Source organism: Salvelinus fontinalis, chromosome 13 (genome assembly GCF_029448725.1).
Source record: "Salvelinus fontinalis isolate EN_2023a chromosome 13, ASM2944872v1, whole genome shotgun sequence".
NCBI classification, from domain to species: Eukaryota; Metazoa; Chordata; class Actinopteri; order Salmoniformes; family Salmonidae; genus Salvelinus; species Salvelinus fontinalis.
In genome coordinates this window covers 20,334,662-20,355,108 of record NC_074677.1, presented here as the reverse complement: position 1 = coordinate 20,355,108, position 20,447 = coordinate 20,334,662, and the positions used below count along the sequence as shown (strand labels likewise).

The 20,447-nt window shown below is 43.3% G+C and overlaps 1 protein-coding gene across 3 annotated transcripts; it reads right to left on the bottom strand.

Annotated features, from left to right (window-relative positions):
* Positions 1-2,766: 2,766 nt before the first annotated feature.
* On the bottom strand, positions 2,767-19,596 carry LOC129868226 (E3 ubiquitin-protein ligase RNF14-like). Of its 3 annotated transcripts, XM_055942016.1 has the most exons (10): positions 19,259-19,596; positions 15,776-16,008; positions 10,384-10,542; positions 10,145-10,275; positions 9,527-10,051; positions 9,220-9,448; positions 8,881-9,053; positions 6,031-6,111; positions 3,535-3,665; positions 2,767-3,349 (listed from the first exon to the last, which is right to left on the bottom strand). In XM_055942016.1, exons 3-10 carry the CDS (start codon positions 10,532-10,534, stop codon positions 3,292-3,294), a joined length of 1,479 nt encoding a protein of 492 aa, XP_055797991.1. In that variant the 5' UTR covers positions 10,535-10,542; positions 15,776-16,008; positions 19,259-19,596; the 3' UTR covers positions 2,767-3,291. The 3 variants fall into 3 exon arrangements, with proteins under 3 accessions (XP_055797991.1, XP_055797990.1, XP_055797992.1); XM_055942015.1 differs by lacking the exon at positions 15,776-16,008; XM_055942017.1 differs by lacking the exons at positions 6,031-6,111; positions 15,776-16,008 and having other exon boundaries at positions 19,259-19,595.
* Positions 19,597-20,447: the final 851 nt, after the last annotated feature.

Below are 20,447 nucleotides of genomic sequence, written 5' to 3'. Positions count from 1 at the left end.
CCATTTTTGGACCACTATTGTTTTCACCATATATTTTACCTCTTGGTGATGTCATTCGGAAACATGTTAACTTTCACTGCTATGAGGACAGTACACAGCTGTACATTTTGATGAAACATAGTGAAGCTCCAAAATTGACCTCCCTGGAAGACTGTATTTCAGACATAAGGAAGTGGATGGCGGCAAATGTTCTACTTTTAAACTCGGACAAAACTGAGACGCTAGTTCTAGGCCCCAAGAAACAAAGAGATCTTCTGTGGGATCTGACAATTAATCTTGATGGTTGTACAGTCATCTCAAATAAAACTGATGGACCTCGGCATTACTCTGGACCCTGATCTCTCTTTTGACGAACATATCAAGAATATTTCAAGGACAGATTTTTTCCATCTTCGTAACATTTAAAAAAAATCTGAAACTTTCCATCCAAAAATGATGCAGAAAAATGTATACATGCCTTTGTCACTTATCGATTAGACTACTGCAATGCTCTACTTTCCAGCTACCCGGGATAAAGCACTAAATAAACTTCAGTTAGTGCTAAACACGACTGCTAGAATCATGACTAGAACCCAAAAATTTGATTATAATACTCCAATGTTAGCCTCTCCACTGGCTTCATGTTAAGGCTAGAGCTGATTTCAAGGTTTTAGTGCTAACCTACAAAACATTACATGGGCTTGCTCCTACCTATCTTTCCAATTTGGTCCTGTCGTACATACCTACTCGTACGCTACGGTCACAAGACGCAGGCCTCCTTATTGTCCCTAGAATTTCCAAGCAAACAGCTGGAGGCAGGGCTTTCTCCTATAGAGCTCCATTTTTATGAAATGGTTTGCCTATCGATGTGAGAGACGCAGACTCGGTCGCAACCTTTAACTCTTTATTGAAGACTCATCTCTTCAGTAGGTCATATGATTGAGTGTAGTCTGGTCCAGCGGTGTGAAGGTGAACGGAAAGGAACTGGAGCGACGAACCGCCCTTGGTCTCTGCCTGGCCGGTTCCCCTCTCTCCACTGGGATTCTCTGCCTCTAACCCTATTACGGGAGCTGAGTTACTGGCTTACTGGTGCTCTTCCATTCTGTACCTAGGAGGGGTGCATCACTTGAGTGGGTTGAGTCACTGACATGATCTTTCTGTCCGGTTTGGCACCCCCCTTGGGTTCGTGCCGTGGGGGAGGTCTTCGTGGGCTCTACTCGGCCTTGTCACAGAGTAGTAGGTTGGTGTTTGAAGATATCCCTCTAGTGGTGTGGGGGCTGTCCCTTGGCAAAGTGGATGGGGTTATATCCTGCCTGGTTGGCCCTGTCCGGGGGTATCGTCAGATAGAGCCACAGTGTCTCCCGACCCCTTCTGTCTCAGCCACCAGTATTTATGCTGCAATAGTTTGTGTCAGGGGGCTAGGGTCAGTCTGTTATATCTGGAGTATTTCTCCTGTCTTAACCGGTGTCCGTATGCTCCCTTTAATTCTCTCTCTCTCAGGAACTGATCCCTAGGACTATGCATCAGGACTACCTGGCCTGATGACTCCTTGCTGTCCTCAGTCCACCTGGTCGTGCTTCTGCTCCAGTCTCGTGTTCTGCCTGCAGCTATGAAACCCTGTCCTGTTCACCAGACATGCTACCTTGTCCCGACCTGCTGTTATCGACTCTCTCTCTCTCTACCGCACCTGTCTCTAACTCTGAATGATCGGCTATGAAAAGCCAACTGACATTTACTCCTGAGGTGCTGACCTGTTGCACCCTCTACAACCACTGTGATTATTATTATTTATATTTGACCCTGCTAGTCATCTATGAACATCTGAACATCTTGGCCATGTACTGTTATAATCTCCACCCGGCACAGCCAGAAGAGGACTGGCCACCCCTCAGAGCCTGGGTCCTCTCTAGGTTTCTTCCTAGGTTCTGGCCTTTCTAGGGAGTGTTTCCTAGCCCCTGTGCTTCTACACCTACATTACTTGCTTTTTGGGGTTTTAGGCTGGGTTTCTGTACAGCACTTTGTAACATCGGCTGATGTAAAAAAAGGCTTTATAAATACATTTAATTGATTGTATCAATTGCAAAGACATTGGGAACGTTGTATTTGTGGTCAACTTTGTTCTGAAGTTCTCGGCGGACATAGAGAGATGGATACACCATGTGATTCTATGCATAAAGTGTATAAACTGACACGAGGGGGCAAAAAAAAGCATGCACTTAGTTGTTCTACGCATGGTCAGGCAGGCGTGAGATTACATGCATTTTCAAGTACAACGTTAATAACAATGGTTTTGGGGAACAGCTCGAAGATAAGGATGCTCCTAAGAAAGTTCTAACGATTAATGTAGCCTTAAAACGCTTTTGGGTAACCGGGCCATGGACAGGAAGTTGATTTGCTGTAATCACACGTTCACTGTTAATACAGAGTCCAATTGCCATAAAACATGTATTGAGAAACATAGGAAAATTGTCCTATAACCCCCATCATAAAATCAAAACAGTAATTTGTATATGGTTGTTAAAACACAAAACAACCACTTTTTGGATGAAAATGATCATGTGAGATAGTAACTAGGAAATGTGGTTAAGGACTAATGTTTTTGTACTGAAAAAGTATTTAACTATTCAGTGTGAGTCTCATTCAAACACATACTGTTACATGTTAAATAAAGTGCACCTTTTGGTGAAAAAGGAACAAAAACATTTTTTTAAAGTGTGTCTAAAAAAATCCTATTCCAGCAACAAAACATTATATATATATTATGCCTTGATGGCCATTGGCTGAATGTCACATTTGGCAACGCTTTATTTACCTTTTTCACATCAAGTTGTTAGCTCATGGTTTGGATGGTATCAGGGTGTACACACATTCTTCCACAGATTTTAACTCATGATCAAAATAAATAGTAAAAACATCCCAAAATGTTGTTCTCTGTTCTTGATTGTAAGATTTCAAACCCAGATCCCAGAATTTTCTTTTTAAATTGAGGTTGATAAAACATGGCAACATTATCTGTTCAAATCATCTAAACATACAAACTCAGAATTAGAACGCTCTCTTCACGAGCATGCTTTCAGGAAAATACTGGCCCTGAGTATTTGACTTCTGTATGCAGTAAGGTAATGTGCCTGTATCAGCTTGGAATCGCTCTCTGCTAGCCAGTGAACCATAAGAAATGACTGATATTTTGGCATAGTAAATGCCTGATCAATGATGGTGAGAAATGGTGGTGTTGGCTAAGTCGATATGCAGTTTGTGTTGTGAGGGTCAATAAATTGCAAACAAATGAAGCACACTGAGGTATTGCACACATCAGTCCTCTTCATCACTCAAGGCATCATCTTCATCAATATCCACACCCTGGAACAGCCTAGAAAACACCAAAGAAACACATAAGCAAAATGTCATTTGTACTAATTATGAAGTCAATAAAAGGTTAGATAAACATTCTATGAGCATAATCCTGATTTATCGTACATCTAAAATGGCCACACAGAACCAAACGTCAATGAAGCCTTCCAAAAAAGGAAGGAGGACAATAACAAAGCTACTCACTGGTTGTAGCAAGGCGAGGAGGGGTTATTGAAGTGGCTGTAGGGGTTGACACGTGTGAGCTGGCCCAGACACAGCCAGCAGAAGTACTGCTTACACGAGGTGCAAGTCAACTTATTGCAGCCATCTACCTTCTACACAGAGAAACCAGAGAAGATGATCAATCAAATTAACCTATAGATAGAATCATGGGGGTTAAAACAACCCAAAAAATCCCATGACTGAAACTTGTCAGATCGATTGTCTAGGGCCAAGTTAAAACTATGATGGTCATGACTTTCTAACATGAAGGGGAGGTTAAGGAAAGAAGATAATTTTGTATCGATTCGAGTCCCCTTGCTTAAGGGTTCTGTGGTCCTCCTTGGGATAAATGTTTATGTAGAAGGACTGAGAAGCTCAGTTCTGGTGACATTCTACTCCAAAATGAATTCAAATAAAATTATGCTAAAATATAAATTACACTTCCAGAAATTGGCCCAATAACAATTATTTTACCATATTGGACCATGCATATAGCTTATTCATATTCTATATTATCAAATGTGCTATTAGCAATAAGAAGGAATACCTGTAGCCCAAATGATGGTTATATTCACGGGGCAGACGGGTTTAGGACCATAAAATATTGTGTGGATGAAGGGTGGGTGGGTGGCATGCGAGTTTAATAAAGAGAAAAGAATACCTTAAAAAGAAAATCCATAAGTGTATAATTCTTGTTCAATTTATATGCTACATTGATTTTTTTCTTACATAATTTTCAGCTGTCTGGCAATAGTGCGTAAGCCTAAACTTTAAGGCCTAACTGTACGCGCGCCAAATAGCCTACACGCCAAATGCTTTTGCAGACGGGCAGAAAAAGTTAATGTCATCCACGGAGGCAAAAATAAAAATGTCAGAGTTTATATAAAAAGGACAATGTCAGAGTTGAAAATAAAGAGGGCCAAAAAAGTTGGTTGTGAGGCGCTATACAAATTCGACATTCAAAGATGGGGATTTCAAACAGGCCTATGCCACGTCAAGGGAACTGTAGCTTACTACTGTTCAGAAGGGTTAAATGGAAACTAAAATCTAGACACTGACTGTAGGCTGTGTGTCTATAACCCTCACATAGCCTCCTGCAGAATTAAGTATTTATTGCAGTAAAATGATACACCAAATGTAGGCAACATTTTGACTTGGGAACAGGAGTGGAGAAATATGATTTATTTATTTCAGCATCGAGAGAGAATGAGCAGTTAAGTGCCATCTTTATCAGCATTATAAAAACAGATAGCATTGCAAATACAAAATATGCATCCAAGCAGAACTAAAATCTTACCAGAAACATGTTGGGCCGTTTACACAGCTTTCTAATTCCTTAAACTGATCAAACTAATTTTACACAGAAAATCTTAACTGATATATATATATCGGAAGTTTCCATACACTTAGGTTGGAGTCTTTAAAACTCGTTTTTCAACCACTCCACAAATTACTTGTTAACAAACTATAGTTTTGGCAAGGCGGTTAGGACATCTACTTTGTGCATGACACAAGTCATTTTCCCAACAATTGTTTACAGACAGATTATTTCACTGTATTACAATTCCAGTGGGTCAGAACAGAAGTTAACATACACTGCTCAAAAAAATAAAGGGAACACTTAAACAACACAAAACAATTGTAGACCTCCACAAGTCTGGTTCATCCTTGGGAGCAATTTCCAAATGCTTGAAGGTACCACGTTAATCTGTACAAACGATAGTATGCAAGTATAAACACCAATGGACCACGCAGCCGTCATACCGCTCAGGAAGGAGACGCGTTCTGCCTCCTAGAGATGAACGCACTTTGGTGCGAAAAGTGCAAATCAATCCCAGAACAACAGCAAAGGACCTTGTGAAGATGCTGGAGGAAACAAAAGTAGCTATATCCACAGTAAAACGAGTCCTATATCGACATAACCTGAAAGGCCGCTCAGCAAGGAAGAAGCCACTGCTCCAAAACCGCCATAAAAAAGCCAGACTACGGTTTGCAACTGCACATGGGGACAAAGATCGTACTTTTTGGAGAAATGTCCTCTGGTCTGATGAAACAAAAATAGAACTTTTTGGCCATAATGACCATCTTTATGTTTGGAGGAAAAAGGGGGAGGCTTGCAAGCCGAAGATCACCATCCCAACAGTGAAGCACGGGGGTGGCAGCATCATGTTGTGGGGGTGCTTTGCTGCAGGAGGGACTGGTGCACTTCACAAAATAGATGGCATCATGAGGGAGGAAAATTGTGTGGATATATTGAAGCAACATCTCAAGACATCAGTCAGGAAGTTAAAGCTTGGGTGCAAATGGGTCTTCCAAATGGACAATGACCCCAAGCATACTTCCAAAGTTGTGTCAAAATGGCTTAAGGACAACAAAGTCAAGGTATTGGAGTGGCCATCACAAAGCCCTGACCTCAATCCTATAGAACATTTGAGGGCAGACCTGAAAAAGCGTGTGCGAGCAAGGAGGCCTACATACCTGAATCAGTTCCACCAGCTCTGTCAGGAGGAATGGGCCATAATTCACCCAACTTATTGTGGGAAGCTTGTGGAAGGCTACCTGAAACGTTTGACCCAAGTTAAACAATTTAAAAAGGCAATGCTTCCGAATACTAATTGAGTGTATGTAAACTTCTGACCCACTGGGAATGTGATGAAAGAAATAAAAGCTGAAATAAATCACTCTACTATTATTCTGACATTTCACATTATTAAAATAAAGTGGTGATCTTAACTGACCTAAGACAGGAAATTTCTACTAGGATTAAATGTCAGGAATTGTGAAAAACGGAGTTTAAATGTATTTGGCAAAGGTGTATGTAAACTTCCGACTTCAACTGTTGTAAAACAATGCCAAACGTGCAATTGAAGGAAAAGATAAATAAGAAGATCATATACACCATATATACACACACACCTCATTTTCTCCCAAGTCCCTAAAAGTATTTTTCTAAGCTGTATGTATGTAATTATAGACAAATTTACTAAAAACAGCCTAATAAAAATGTCAGAAATTAAAAGAGGAAACATTTCTAAAGTTAACAAATCCTGCAAGCCCGGTGTAAAAATATCTTCCTGCAGTCTCAGACTATAGCCTACCAGACCCTAACCCTTCACTTTATCACATAGAGGCATAGTCTGCATTTACCCCATTGGACACATCCTGATGTATATATTTATAATAAATGAATAACAATCACCATTATTCACTCAGTTTATGTTTTTTTATTTTTGTTTGTTTCTATTACAAAGTATGTCATTACCTTTAAGAGCTCTGTTGGGCAGCTGAGCCTCAACCACGCTGCTGGAAACGCCTCAACCACGCTGCTGGAAACGCCTCAACCACGCTGCTGGAAACGCCTCAACCACGCTGCTGGAAACGCCTCAACCACGCTGCTGGAAACGCCTCAACCACGCTGCAGGAAACGCCTCAACCACGCTGCAGGAAACGCCTCAACCACGCTGCTGGAAACGCCTCAACCACGCTGCTGGAAACGCCTCAACCACGCTGCTGGAAACGCCTCAACCACGCTGCTGGAAACGCCTCAACCACGCTGCTGGAAACGCCTCAACCACGCTGCTGGAAACGCCTCAACCACGCTGCTGGAAACGCCTCAACCACGCTGCTGGAAACGCCTCAACCACGCTGCTGGAAACGCCTCAACCACGCTGCTGGAAACGCCTCAACCACGCTGCTGGAAACGCCTCAACCACGCTGCTGGAAACGCCTCAACCACGCTGCAGGAAACGCCTCAACCACGCTGCAGGAAACGCCTCAACCACGCTGCAGGAAACGCCTCAACCACGCTGCAGGAAACGCCTCAACCACGCTGCTGGAAACGCCTCAACCACGCTGCTGGAAACGCCTCAACCACGCTGCTGGAAACGCCTCAACCACGCTGCTGGAAACGCCTCAACCACGCTGCTGGAAACGCCTCAACCACGCTGCTGGAAACGCCTCAACCACGCTGCTGGAAACGCCTCAACCACGCTGCTGGAAACGCCTCAACCACGCTGCTGGAAACGCCTCAACCACGCTGCTGGAAACGCCTCAACCACGCTGCTGGAAACGCCTCAACCACGCTGCTGGAAACGCCTCAACCACGCTGCTGGAAACACCTCAACCACGCTGCTGGAAACACCTCAACCACGCTGCTGGAAACACCTCAACCACGCTGCTGGAAACACCTCAACCACGCTGCTGGAAACACCTCAACCACGCTGCTGGAAACTCCGGTTGTAAAACAATGCCAAACGTGCAATTGAAGGAGAAGATAAATAACATGGTGGCAATGGAAAACTAGGACTGTCTTTTTTAAAAAGGCTAAAACTGCTTTCAAAATACATTTCCCAAAACTGCTTTCAAAATACATTTCCCAAAACTGCTTTCAAAAGTGTTTTCCCGTGATTGATTAGTACATTGACTGCTTGTCGGAATAAATATTCCTCTCGAGGCGCATGTATCTCGCATAAAAAGACAACAAGCCGACTAGGTAAATAGGTAAACTATTCTACTATGGGGTTGTCGGATTTTGTTTTAACATTATATGGCAAAAATAGAAGCACTGGAACGTTCCATTCTGAGTGATAAAGTAGAGGTTTTTGAATGACAGCCAGCAGCTACAGTAGGCTACACACCACGGTCTGAGATGAGCGCTGTGGTAATGTGTATTACAGACTTTCCTTCCTTTCATCTGAACATCAGTGTCATCAACAATCATGCATGTCAGTTCATTGCACACATCATAACAGAGAAAATAAAATATTTGAGAATACATTTATCTGGGAATATATTTCATAGAACAGACATGCTTCTGTCTGTATTAGACTGTCACCTCCAATCTGTCTGTATTAGACTGTGTCATCTCCAAGAGTGCAGAGATTTTTATTGGTCATCTACAATGATCTCAAAAACGACCTCTTCAGAATCCATATGATGGAAATCTGTCACAACGACAGAACTTTAACCTTTGGGATCAGGTCAAAAAGAGGGTGTTAATCTGTCCTGTTTCACACATGTACACGTGTGGAACCTGTACAGTGTGCGTTGTGAAACGGAAATGTGTTTTTTGCATATCAAACTTCCCTGGAGACACTCAGATAGGGGTCATGGCATGGGATCAGCCATTGTTGACGGCAACCAGTGAGAAATTGGGGTTAAGTGCCTTGCTCAATAGCAAATCAACAAATGTGTTTTACTGGGGATTCAAACTAGTTTTTGGTTACTGGCCGAATGCTCTAACCGCTTGGCTACCTGCAACCCCATGTAGGAGCAGCAAAACCTATCCAAACTAAATAATACAGTCTTCTTGTGCAGAGCGCAACATACCTGTATGTTCGTGCCACAGCGCGGGCAGCCTTTACAGTTCTCATAGAGCCAGTCCCTGCTGAAGGACTCCTCCACGGCACGCTGGATAACCCGCTTCCCAAAACGCTGCTCCATGAACTTCTTCCCCTCGGCACTGGCAGAGATATACTCATCCCTTAGGCCTCGCAGCTCATCTACATGGCAGGAGAGAGAGTCCCCTCTTAATACCAAAACCATTATTCTAACCTCCGTTCAGATTGATCATCTTTAGTGCATAGACTGTGCACAGCATAGAACTCATTCAATTGTCAGGTAATATAATATAGACTATGTAATACAATGAACAATTATTTCCTTTACCTGCTGTGACCTTGCAGTGGGACAGGCCGTGGTATCCACGTTTGCAGAGGGTGCAGAAGGCGTACTGACAGGAAGGGCAGATGCCCATGGTGGTGTCTTGCTCCACCATCACAGCCTGACAGCATGACTGGCGAGGGCAGTACACCACATCAGCCATCAGGTCCAGGCTGGACTGAAGCAGGAGACGGTCATAACGAGTAAACAACTCCTCCCCGACAAGGAGCTTGACCTGTACAAGGGGCAGTGTATTAGTCAGTGCTCATAAGAGCACCATAAGAGCTAATTTATGAGTTGAGTCAAAATTTACCTGTGAGGGTATAGCCAATGAGGTGCACTTGGGCTCGGGGCAGTTAAGACACTGAACGTTGCCGTCGCGGATCTGAATCCCGAAGTACTCTGTCATGCAAGCCTTGCAATACACGTGCTGGCATCCCTTGAAGCACAGGCAGCTCGAGCCCAGTTTCTCCATGAAGCAGATGCTACAGCAGAACGCCTTGGCGTCAAACACCTTCTGCCTGTGAGCTTCGTCAAAGTCCAGTAGCTGAGGTAGGATATCAGTACGGGGGTCCACCACCAGCACAGCACGGGGGTCCAGCTCCAGCAGAGACTCCAGTTTGTCTTCCTCCCCGATTATAGTCCCCGCCCGCTTCACGCCAGCCTTGCTTCTCTTCGCGTCAACCGGAGCCATGTCTGCCTTAACAACCTCTAGCGGAGACTTGACATCCAGGAAGGCAAACGCCTCCTCCTTGAGGAACTGGATCCATTTGTAGAGGACAACACAGCCCTGGTTCTCCCCCCACAGCTCATCCAGACGCTTGCAGAGAGAAGTCATCTGAGGGGTAGAAAAAAAGGGTTTGTCAGGAAGACAAGGGGAATGTTGTTGAAAGATGTTACTTGATTTCTTACAATGATGCGTCTGCCTCACCTGGTCCCTTGACAGCCATTTGGAACTTAGTGTATAGACCGGAGATGAGGAGGAAGGGTAGTCAGCAGGAAGTTCAAAGTTAAGCACCAGGGGAGGTAGGAAAGATACGTCATATTCTGTCTGCTTGTCTCCTGACAGAAAGAAACACATTCAATTTCAGGTTAATGTATATTAAAAAATATATATTTTTAAAAATGAACAAGTAGTATTAATGCAGAGGAAAGGAAACACAGCCTTACCTTTGACTATCAACTTGAAATTAGGAGGAAGTTCAAGGCATAGTTGTATTTCTCCGCCTTGTGCCGATTCAGCTCCGTGAAACTCCTCTTCGTCGTAAATACTCCCTAGAGCAAGCAGCTCATCCTTCTGCGCTGCCTGGTCCTCCGACATTCACATTCCTGTGAGGCAACAACAGTAAAACTAAACCATAGAAAGAAGAATGAATAGAACGTCGCCATTCATGTCAATGATGGTATAATGGGTGGACTGGCGGCCATTGCGAGTGTACCTATAGGAGCAAAGCAGGAAGTTTACCTATCAATCCGTGCTGTGATTTCTTTAGTCAACCACAGATGATCCGTTATATATACACCTGATACTGTAGTGGCCACTCTACCAATGAAAAGAAATGTCTTCAAAAATGGAAGGCAGTCAGGAGTCAAGATTAGGTGGGACCATTTAGCCAATGAGAGGGCAAATACGCCAGCAACTTTAATATTCATGTTGACTAAGAGACTGACTCCAAGACCACTGAATTGATAAATCTTTTGAGCTCTATGGACTTTATCCAACATGTTACTGGGCCCACCCATAACCGCAGCCATACTCTGGACCTGGTTATTACCAAGAGGCTTTCTATTGGGCCCACCCATAACCACAGCCATACTCTGGACCTAGTTATAAACCAAGGGGCTTTCTACTGGGCCCACCCATAACCGCGGCCATACTCTGGACCTGGTTATTACCAAGGGGCTTTCTGCTGGGTCCACCCATAACCACAGCCATACTCTGGACCTGGTTATTACCAAGGGGCTTTCTACTGGGCCCACCCATAACCACAGCCATACTCTGGACCTAGTTATAAACCAAGGGGCTTTCTACTGGGCCCACCCATAACCGCGGCCATACTCTGGACCTGGTTATTACCAAGGGGCTTTCTACTGGGCCCACCCATAACCGCGGCCATACTCTGGACCTAGTTATAAACCAAGAGGCTTTCTATTGGGCCCACCCATAACCGCGGCCACACTCTGGACCTGGTTATTACCAAGAGGCTTTCTACTGGGCCCACCCATAACCACAGCCACACTCTGTACCTGGTTATTACCAAGAGGGTTTCTACTGGGCCCACCCATAACCACAGCCACAATCTGTACCTGGTTATTACCAAGAGGCTTTCTACTGGGCCCACCCATAACCGTGGCCATACTCTGGACCTGGTTATTACCAAGAGGCTTTCTAATGGGCCCACCCATAACCACGGCCATACTCTGGACCTGGTTATTACCAAGGGGCTTTCTACTGGGCCCACCCATAACCGCGGCCATACTCTGGACCTGGTTATTACCAAGAGGCTTTCTATTGGGCCCACCCATAACCACGGCCATACTCTGGACCTGGTTATTACCAAGAGGCTTTCTATTGGGCCCACCCATAACCACGGCCATACTCTGGACCTGGTTATTACCAAGAGGCTTTCTATTGACATATCCTCTATTGTTGATGTTGCTTTATCTGATCACCACTGTGTCTTTTTTACTACCTTGGTGCCCATAGCACAGGGTAATACTGAACGCATTATTACGAAACACTATCTCATCTCTGAAGTTGCTACAGACATCACCTATTATGCCTTCCTCTCGTGATGATTTAGTTGATAACTTTAATAGCAAATTAAGAGCAACCATTGATGCCATAGCTCCAGTACGGTTGAAAAGGGCCACATCCAATCAGAGAGCATCTTGGATGAGTGAGGAAACAAATGAATTAAGAGAAATTACACAATGGCAGAGCAGAAGTGGAGAAAGTCATAGTTGCAGGTCCATATAATATTCTGATAGTGCAACTAGGCAAATATAACAAGGCAATTAGAAAAATGTGTACGTCATTTCTAACTTCATCACTATTATTCAGACTAATTAGAGTGTTCTTCTCGACCATTGATGGCATGATAAATTAGGGCTGGGTCATATATTGAATAAATTTGAATGTGCTTTGCGCGAAATTCCAAAATGCCTGTATTGCAAGAATCAAGGTTTTGTTATTTTTCATTTTTATATCTGCTTGTTCTCATGTTGTATTTTTGGTCTAAACTCCTTTGCTCCTCTGGGCACCTTGCCATTTACACCAGAGATCTGTATATAATGACGAGATGCATATCTCCGCCCTAACAATGGGAGTCGTTGTCCCAAATGCGGGAAGGCAAGCAATAAGCTTTGGTCCAAAAAAAGCCCCTAAAAATGCCTTATTTTAGACAGATTTTAGCAAGAGTGAAATCTCTCGCTGCGCCTCTTCCTCTTTGGTTTACACGCACCAAGCCCCTCCCCCTGCCTCTCACGCCAACAAAGTTGAGAGATCACATCTTCCTCTCTGACAAGCGCTTTCAACTAGGGCTGGGCAATACGGGCTAAAAATTGAATCCATTTTTTTCAAACTTATGGGCGATTCACTATATATATATATATATATATATACACACACACATCTCCCTCTTTAAATAAGTTGTTTTACTATTAAACAAATACACTGCATTTCAACAGTCAGCAATAATCTAATGAATGCAGGGCATGTGAAGTTATACCTAGGCTAAATATATAAGCCTTCCACAACCATAAGGCCCAATAATAATTTAATTATTTTATCGAAATAATTTCTCCTGCTTTTTTTGTTTTTGCAATAGACTTGAAAGCCAGATTAGTGACTGTCTCTGAAAATGTCCTTTTTTTGCTACAAATTTAACTAGAACCATGCATAATGCACATTCACTAATAACGACTAACTTCTTGTAGCAGCCATTAGGCTATAGAAAATGAACACAGGTCTCATCAACTATTTCTCAAGCCCAAGTGCTAGCTAATCTTTACATTTCAAGTTTAGCCAACTTGGATCTATTTGCTAGCTAACAAGGTTGAACAGTTGAATTGTTATAAAAACACACCCTTCTGTCCGTCTCCAACTGTTTGAAAAGCTTTGAGTACACGTCCAGGTAATCCATCTGGCCCAGCGGCTTTGTGAATGTTGACCTGTTTAAAGGTTTTGTTCACGTCGGCTACCGATAGCGTTCATGTTACCTGATGAAAATGCTGTACAATATGATCTTGTTGCCATCTGATGCACATTCAGGTGTCATAAATCAGCCCTGTAGAGCTCTGCCTGTCCTATGCCGTGCCTTGTTGATGATATCTGGAAATGTGCATGTACACCCTGGCCCATCTACTGTTGCTAGCCCCAATTCTGACTTGTGCTCTGATTTCTGCTCTTGTAAAAGCCTGGGTTTTCTGCACGTTAACACTAGAAGCTTATTACCTAAAATGGATCAATTGAAAGTGTCGGTTATTCTTTGGAGGGAGTTGGAGGGAGTTGAAAGTCCGTGTTGCCCAGTAACAGCCCCAAAACATCACTGCTCTAGAGGAGATCTGCATGGAGGATCTCAGTGTGTGAAAACCTTGTGAAGACTTACAGAAAACATTTGACCTCTGTCATTGCCAACAAAGGGTATATAACAAAGTATTGAGATAACTTTTGTTATTGACCAAATACTTATTTTTCCACCATAATTTGCAAATAAATTCATAAAAAATCCTACAATGTGATTTTCTGGATTTTTTTCTCTCATTTTGTCTGTCATAGTTGAAGTGTACCTATGATGAAAATGACAGGCCTCTCATCTTTTTAAGTGGGAGAACTTGCACAATTGGTGGCTGACTAAATAATTTTTTGCCCCACTGTACTGGCACGGTTTTCCTGCCCTCAACTTAGTCTCGGGCCTAACACCCTTGCCAATATTTCCTCCAAACACCGGCTTCTCTGGCATTATTACTGAAATAACTTTGGCTATAATTTTACATGTAGGCTAATTATTTATGTAATTATGCAAAATATATAAAAATATTATTCCAATATTCGCTTTTTTAGAAGCAATAAATGAAAATGTGAATTTCTGACTCAGTTGACAGCACCATTTATCTGTCAGTAGTAGGCTACTCTTATTTGCCTTTTAAATCACTATGAATGACCTCGGTCCTATGAGTAGACCCATGTTAGCATATCAACACATATTTTTTAATTTGGGATGGTTCATCTTCAGTTTGGGACGGATTAAAATTGCACTTTGGGACGGTGCCGAAAAACAAGTTAGTCTCAAGCCCTGTATGTAGCAAGCTAGCTAGCTAACATTGGCCATCAAGTTTAAGTCAGGAGAGAGTGGCGCGCAGAGGTGAGGCCAGAGAGGAACCAATTAACTCTATTAGTAACAAATTATTGATTGATTAATAGTAAAATAAAAATTTACTCTTGATGGATCTCCTCTCTCTCCTTCCCAGTGGGATGGATGGCAGTGGAGGCTGCTGAGGGGAGGACGGCTCATAATAACGGTTGGAATGGAGCAAATGGGTTTGATACCATTCCACCAACGCCGCTCCAGCCATTACCACGAGCCCATCCTCCCCAATTACGGCGCCACCAAGCTCCTGTGGATGACTCGGACATCAGGCTGCAGGCCCACATTAATTGACATTTTTCTGAAACTGGTTGTCAGTCACAGAGGCTGCGTTTATATACTAATTTTGGGGACTTTAAACCAATTAATTGTTACAAAAGGTAATGAAAGAAAGTCTCTTTGCAATCAGCAAAAAATATGTTGGCGCTTTAAGGGTTAACCAGTGTATCCAGAATAGCACTGTGGTGAAGCTGTCTGTAGGTCATGGTGGTTGGGACAGAGAAAAAAAGAAACCCAGCTAGTGGGGATGAGGGCTCACCCTCTGCACACACCTGTTGGTTTTATGTACTGAGCTGAGGGGGTGATCCAAAAATAATGCCAATTAAGTGGCCTATTTGTTCCTCAAAACCACCACTGGCCATAGAAGGGATTTGCCAATTTGAGATTTAAAGCAGAACATCTAAACATTGCATTTTGTTTATTCCACCTTTGTGAATTTGACAGTATACGAACAGCAAATCAGAACAATGCATGTCAAGGCACTTAGCCAGCTAAAGTTATATCAAATTTTATTGGTCACATACACATGGTTAGCAGATGTTAATGCGAGTGTAGCGAAATGCTTGTGCTTCTAGTTCCGACAGTGCAGTAAATATCTAACAATTCCCCAACAGCTACCTAATACACACACTAAAGGGATGGAATAAGAATATGTACATATAAATATATGGATAAGCGATGGCCGAGCGGCATAGGCAAGATGCAATAGATGGTATAAGATAGTGTATATTCACTACTCATCTCATATGTAAGATATGTAAACATTATTAAAGTGGCATTGTTTAACGTGACAAGTGAGTCTATATAGGCAGCAGCCTCTCTGAGGTAGTGATTGATGTTTAGCAGTCTGATGGCCTTGAGATCGAAAAACAGCTTCTATCTCTCAGTCCCAGCTTTGATGCACCTGCACTGACCTTGCCTTCTGGATGATAGCGGGGTTAACAGGCAGTGGCGGTTGTTGTCCTTGATGATCTTTTTGGCCTTCCTGTTACATGGGGTGCCGTAGGTGTCATGGAGAGCAGGTAATTTGCCCCCGGTGATGCGTTGGGCAGACCGCACCACCCTCTGGAGAGCCCTGAGGTTGTGGGTGGTGCAGTTGACGTACCATGCAGTGATACAGCCCGATAGGATGCTCTCAATTGTGCATCTGTAAGAGATTGTCAGGGTTTTAGGTGACAAGACAAATTTCTTCAGCCTACTGAGTTGAAGAGGCACTGTTGTGCTTTCTTCACCACGCTGTCTGTGTGAATGAACCATTACAGATTGCCCGTGGTGTACGCCGAGGAAGCTAAAAAATAAAAATGACTTTCCACCTTCACTACTGTCCAGTCGATGTGGATGGGGGGGGGGGGGGGGGGGGGGGGTACTCCCTCTGCTGTTTCCTGAAGTCCACAATCGTCTGTTTTGTTGACATTGAGTGAGAGGTTGTTTTCCTAACACCACACTCAGAGTGCCCTCACCGCCTCCCTTTCGGCTGTCTCGTCGTTGTTGGTAATCAAGCCCACTACTGTTGTGTCGTCTGCAAACTTGATGAATGAGTTGGAGGCGTGGCCACGCAGTCATGGGTAAACAGAGAGTACAAGAGGGGGCTGAGCACGCACCCTTGTGGGGCCCCAGTGTTGAGGATCAGCAAAGTGAAGGTGGAAAATATCTCCACCACCTGGGAGCAGCCCATCAGAAAGTCCAGGACCCAAATGCACAGGGCGAGGTTGAGACCCAGGGCCTCCAGCTTAATGATGAGCTTGGATGGTACTATGGTGTTGAATACTTATGTAAGAATGCTGTACATACAACTCAGCATTCCTCTTGTCCAGATGGGATAGGGCAGTGTGCAGTCTGATGGTGATTGCGTCTGTGGACCTGTTGGGGCTAGGGTGGCAGGTAAGGTGGTGGTGATATGATCCTTGACTTGTCTCTCAAAGGACTTCATGATGACAAGTGAGTACTACGGGGCAATAGTCATTTAGTTCAGTTATCTTTGCCTTCTTGGGTACAGGAAAAATGGTGGGCATCTTGAAGCATGTGGGGACAGCAAACTGGGATAGGGAGCGATTGAATATGTCCGTAAACACACAAGCCAGCTGGTCTGCTCATGCTTTGAGGACGCGGCTAGAGATGCCGTCTGGGCCAGCAGCCTTGTGAGGGTTAACACGTTTAAAGGTCTTACTCACATTGGCCACGGAGAAGGAGCCCGCAGTCCTTGTTAGCGGGCCGTGTCGGTGACACTGTATTATCCTCAAAGCAGGCAAAGAAGGTGTTTAGTTTGTCTGGAAGCAAGACGTCAGTATCTGTGACATGGCTGGTTTTCTTTTTGTAGTCCGTAATTGCCTGTAGACCCTGCCACATACGTTGTGTCTGAGCCGTTGAATTGCAACTCCACTTTGTCCTTATACAGACATTTCGCTTGTTTGATTGCCTTGCGGAGGGAATAACTACACCGTTTATATTCAGCAATATTCCCAGTCCTCTTCCCATGGTTAAATGTGATGGTTCGCGCTTTCAGTCCATCCATCTATCCATGGTTTTTGTTAGGGTAGGTTTTAATAGTCACAGTGGGTACAACATCTCCAATGCACTTCCATATAAACTCACTCACAGTCAGCATATATATATATATATATATATATATCAATGTTATTCTCTGAGGCTGCCCGGAACATTTCCCAGTCTGCGTGATCAAAACAATCTTGAAGCGTGGATTCCAATTGGTCAGACCAGTGTTGTATGGTTCCAGTCACGGGTATATTGTTTGAGTTTCTGCCTATTGGACGGTAGGAGCAAGATGGAGTCGTGGTCGGATTTGCCAAAGGGAGGGCCTTGCATGCATCACGGAAGTTAGAGTAGCAGTGGCCAGTGTATTGCCCACGCGAGTGCTGCAATCAATATGCTGATAGAATTTAGGTAGCCTTGTGCTCAAATTTGCTTTGTTATAATCCCCAACTACAATAATTGCAGCCTCAGGATATATGGTTTCCAGTTTACATAGAGTCCAGTGAAGTTCCTTGAGGGCCGTCATGGTATCTGCTTGAGGGGGTTTATACACAGCTGGGACGATAACTGACGAGAATTCTCTTGGGAGATAATATGGTCGGCATTTGATTGTAAGGAATTCTAGGTCAGGTGAACAGAAGGACTTGATATGTTGTTATGGTTACACCATGAGTCGTTAATCATGAAGCATACACCCCCCGCTCTTCTTCCCAGAGAGATTATTTCTGTCAGCGCGACGCATGAAGAAACCCGGTGGCTGTACCGACTCCGACAACATAGCCCTTGAGATCGTGTTAGGGCCTAGGGTTGTTACAGAGCTACTTATGAGTATAGTTCTAGTTGAAACTGTGTTGCTTCCATACTAGTTAGTCAGGTAACGTTAACATTTCTGTTAGATTATAACATTTGAACAGCTTTTCCCCAAACTTGGTCCTGGGGATCCCAAGGTGTGCACGTGTTGGTTTTTTCCCCTAGCACTACACAGCCAATTCAAATAATCAAAGCTTGATGATTAGTTGTTTCTATGAATCAGCTGTGTAGTGTTAGGGGGAAAACCAAAACGTGCACCCCTTGGGGTCCCCGGGACCGCATTTGGGAAACCCTGTGTTAGTTGATTCTCTTTAACAAGGGTGTCAAACTCATTCCATGGGGGGCCATGTCTGCTGTGATAGTTAGGCAGCCCAATTAGGATCTTTTTTTTCATGAATTGATCTTTTTACCAATCAGATCAAAAAAGATCTGATGTGAAAATATCTGATGTAATGTGTCAAAATATCAATTAGTGGGAGAAAAGAAAAATCAGAATTGGGCTGCCAGTCTAAACCTAACTATCACAGCCAGTGTAACATTATAGAAAACAAAAACCAGCAGACATGTCCCTCCATGGAATGAGTTTGACACCCCTGTTAAAGAGAATCAACTCACAGGGTTTCCCAAAAGCAGTCCCGGGGACCCAAGGGGTGCACGTTTTGGTTTTTGCCCTACTGCACAGCTGATTCAAAGGAACAACTAATCATCAAGCTTTGATTATTTGAATCCGATGTCCAGGACTGAGTTTGGGTAGAAACTTATCTAACGTTAACTGACTAACAAGTATGGAAGCTAGCAACCGACACGGCTTCAATTAGAACTATGCTCTAGGGTGGCTCTGTAATAACCCTAGGCCCTAACACGATCGCAAGGGCTAACTGCCTTGACAGCCGTATTGATAGTAGCTAAATTAGCTAACTAATGTTAACAGCATACTAGTAGGTAACTAACTAGCTACCGTTTGTTAGGCTAGAAACGTTGGCCTACACACCTTCATTTGTTAGCTATAGTAGCCATCATAAGTAATCAGTCACTGGTTAAAATATGTAGATTACAAGCATTTTCTTAGATCATGGTAATGTAACTGTGTTATTTACCTTATATTCCAGCCCCACTAAAGACTTTTGGATGATGACATACTTCTGTTGTGTTACAGACAACGCGGAAACTCCCGACTGGAAACTCGTTGGAAGATGATGCCGCGTTCAAGAAAAAATCGGACATTTCCGAACTGGAAACGCATATTGGAGCGTCCTTAGATCTGCCAGATAATGGGTGGAGTGAATGGTATCAAACACATGTTCACCATGTATGTGTTAAATACCATTCCATTTATGCCATTACTGTGAGCCGTCTTCCCCAATTAAGGTGCCACCGGTTGCCTGACCCGCAGGATGCCGGTGCGGAGTTACCATGTTGTGAAGTGCAGCCTTTACTCAAGGGTCAATTATGACCCCAAGTGGCCAAAGGTCATCATTTCGAAACCCTTTTTTGATCCTGCAATTCAAGGCCTTTGTCAAACAACTAGTTACTGACAAAAAAACATTATTTACAATGATTTCCGTAGTAATATGGCGGAATTAAAATGAATCTATTTTGTATATTAGTGGTGCCACTAAACTGAAAATGTGGACTCAATAGTTAACTGTGTGATAAAAGCACCAAATTTCACACAGATGTAGAAAGAGAAATGGGGGGCAGGCACTATAACTAAAAAATAACTCAAAGATGTAAATATATATTTAGCTTCCAGTCAATGTCTCTATGCCGAGTCGAGTCTCATCTTTCAGATGCAATTGGAACTGAGTTGATAGCCCATATCATTCCAAAGTTAGAGCTAAAAGTCTGTAACTGGCGCCCATATCGTTGGCCATCTTAGGTCATACCGGGTACATTAGCTCAATAGCCAATTTCTCAGCCTGTTATTCATTCAAAGTGTTGCATTTGTGTGACAGACAAATGTTCATAAGTGGCTAGGGGGAAATTTATCAAAATATCTGTTAAAAACATGAAAAATATACAAAAACATAAAATTTCACTAAATGTGAACATTTTAAAATATATGCTAATTTTGGGGACTTTAAACCAATTCATTTTGAAAGTCTTTTTGCAATCAGCAAAAAATATGTTGGCGCTTTAAGGGTTAACCAGTGTATCCAGAATAGCACTGTGGTGAAGCTGTCTGTAGGTCATGGTGGTTGGGACAGAGAAAAAAAGAAACCCAGCTAGTGGGGATGAGGGCTCACCCTCTGCACACACCTGTTGGTTTTATGTACTGAGCTGAGG

Bases quoted from the DNA above. Each gene is read 5' to 3' on its own strand.
- LOC129868226 (XM_055942016.1), bottom strand. From the start codon at position 10,534: ATGTCGGAGGACCAGGCAGCGCAGAAGGATGAGCTGCTTGCTCTAGGG. The intron at 3,666-6,030 runs GTATGTAGGCCT...TTCTCTGTGTAG, and splicing joins AGCTGGTGGAACTGATTCAG to AAGGTAGATGGCTGCAATAA. The intron at 3,350-3,534 runs GTGAGTAGCTTT...GGTGTTTTCTAG, and splicing joins TCCTCGCCTTGCTACAACCA to GCTGTTCCAGGGTGTGGATA.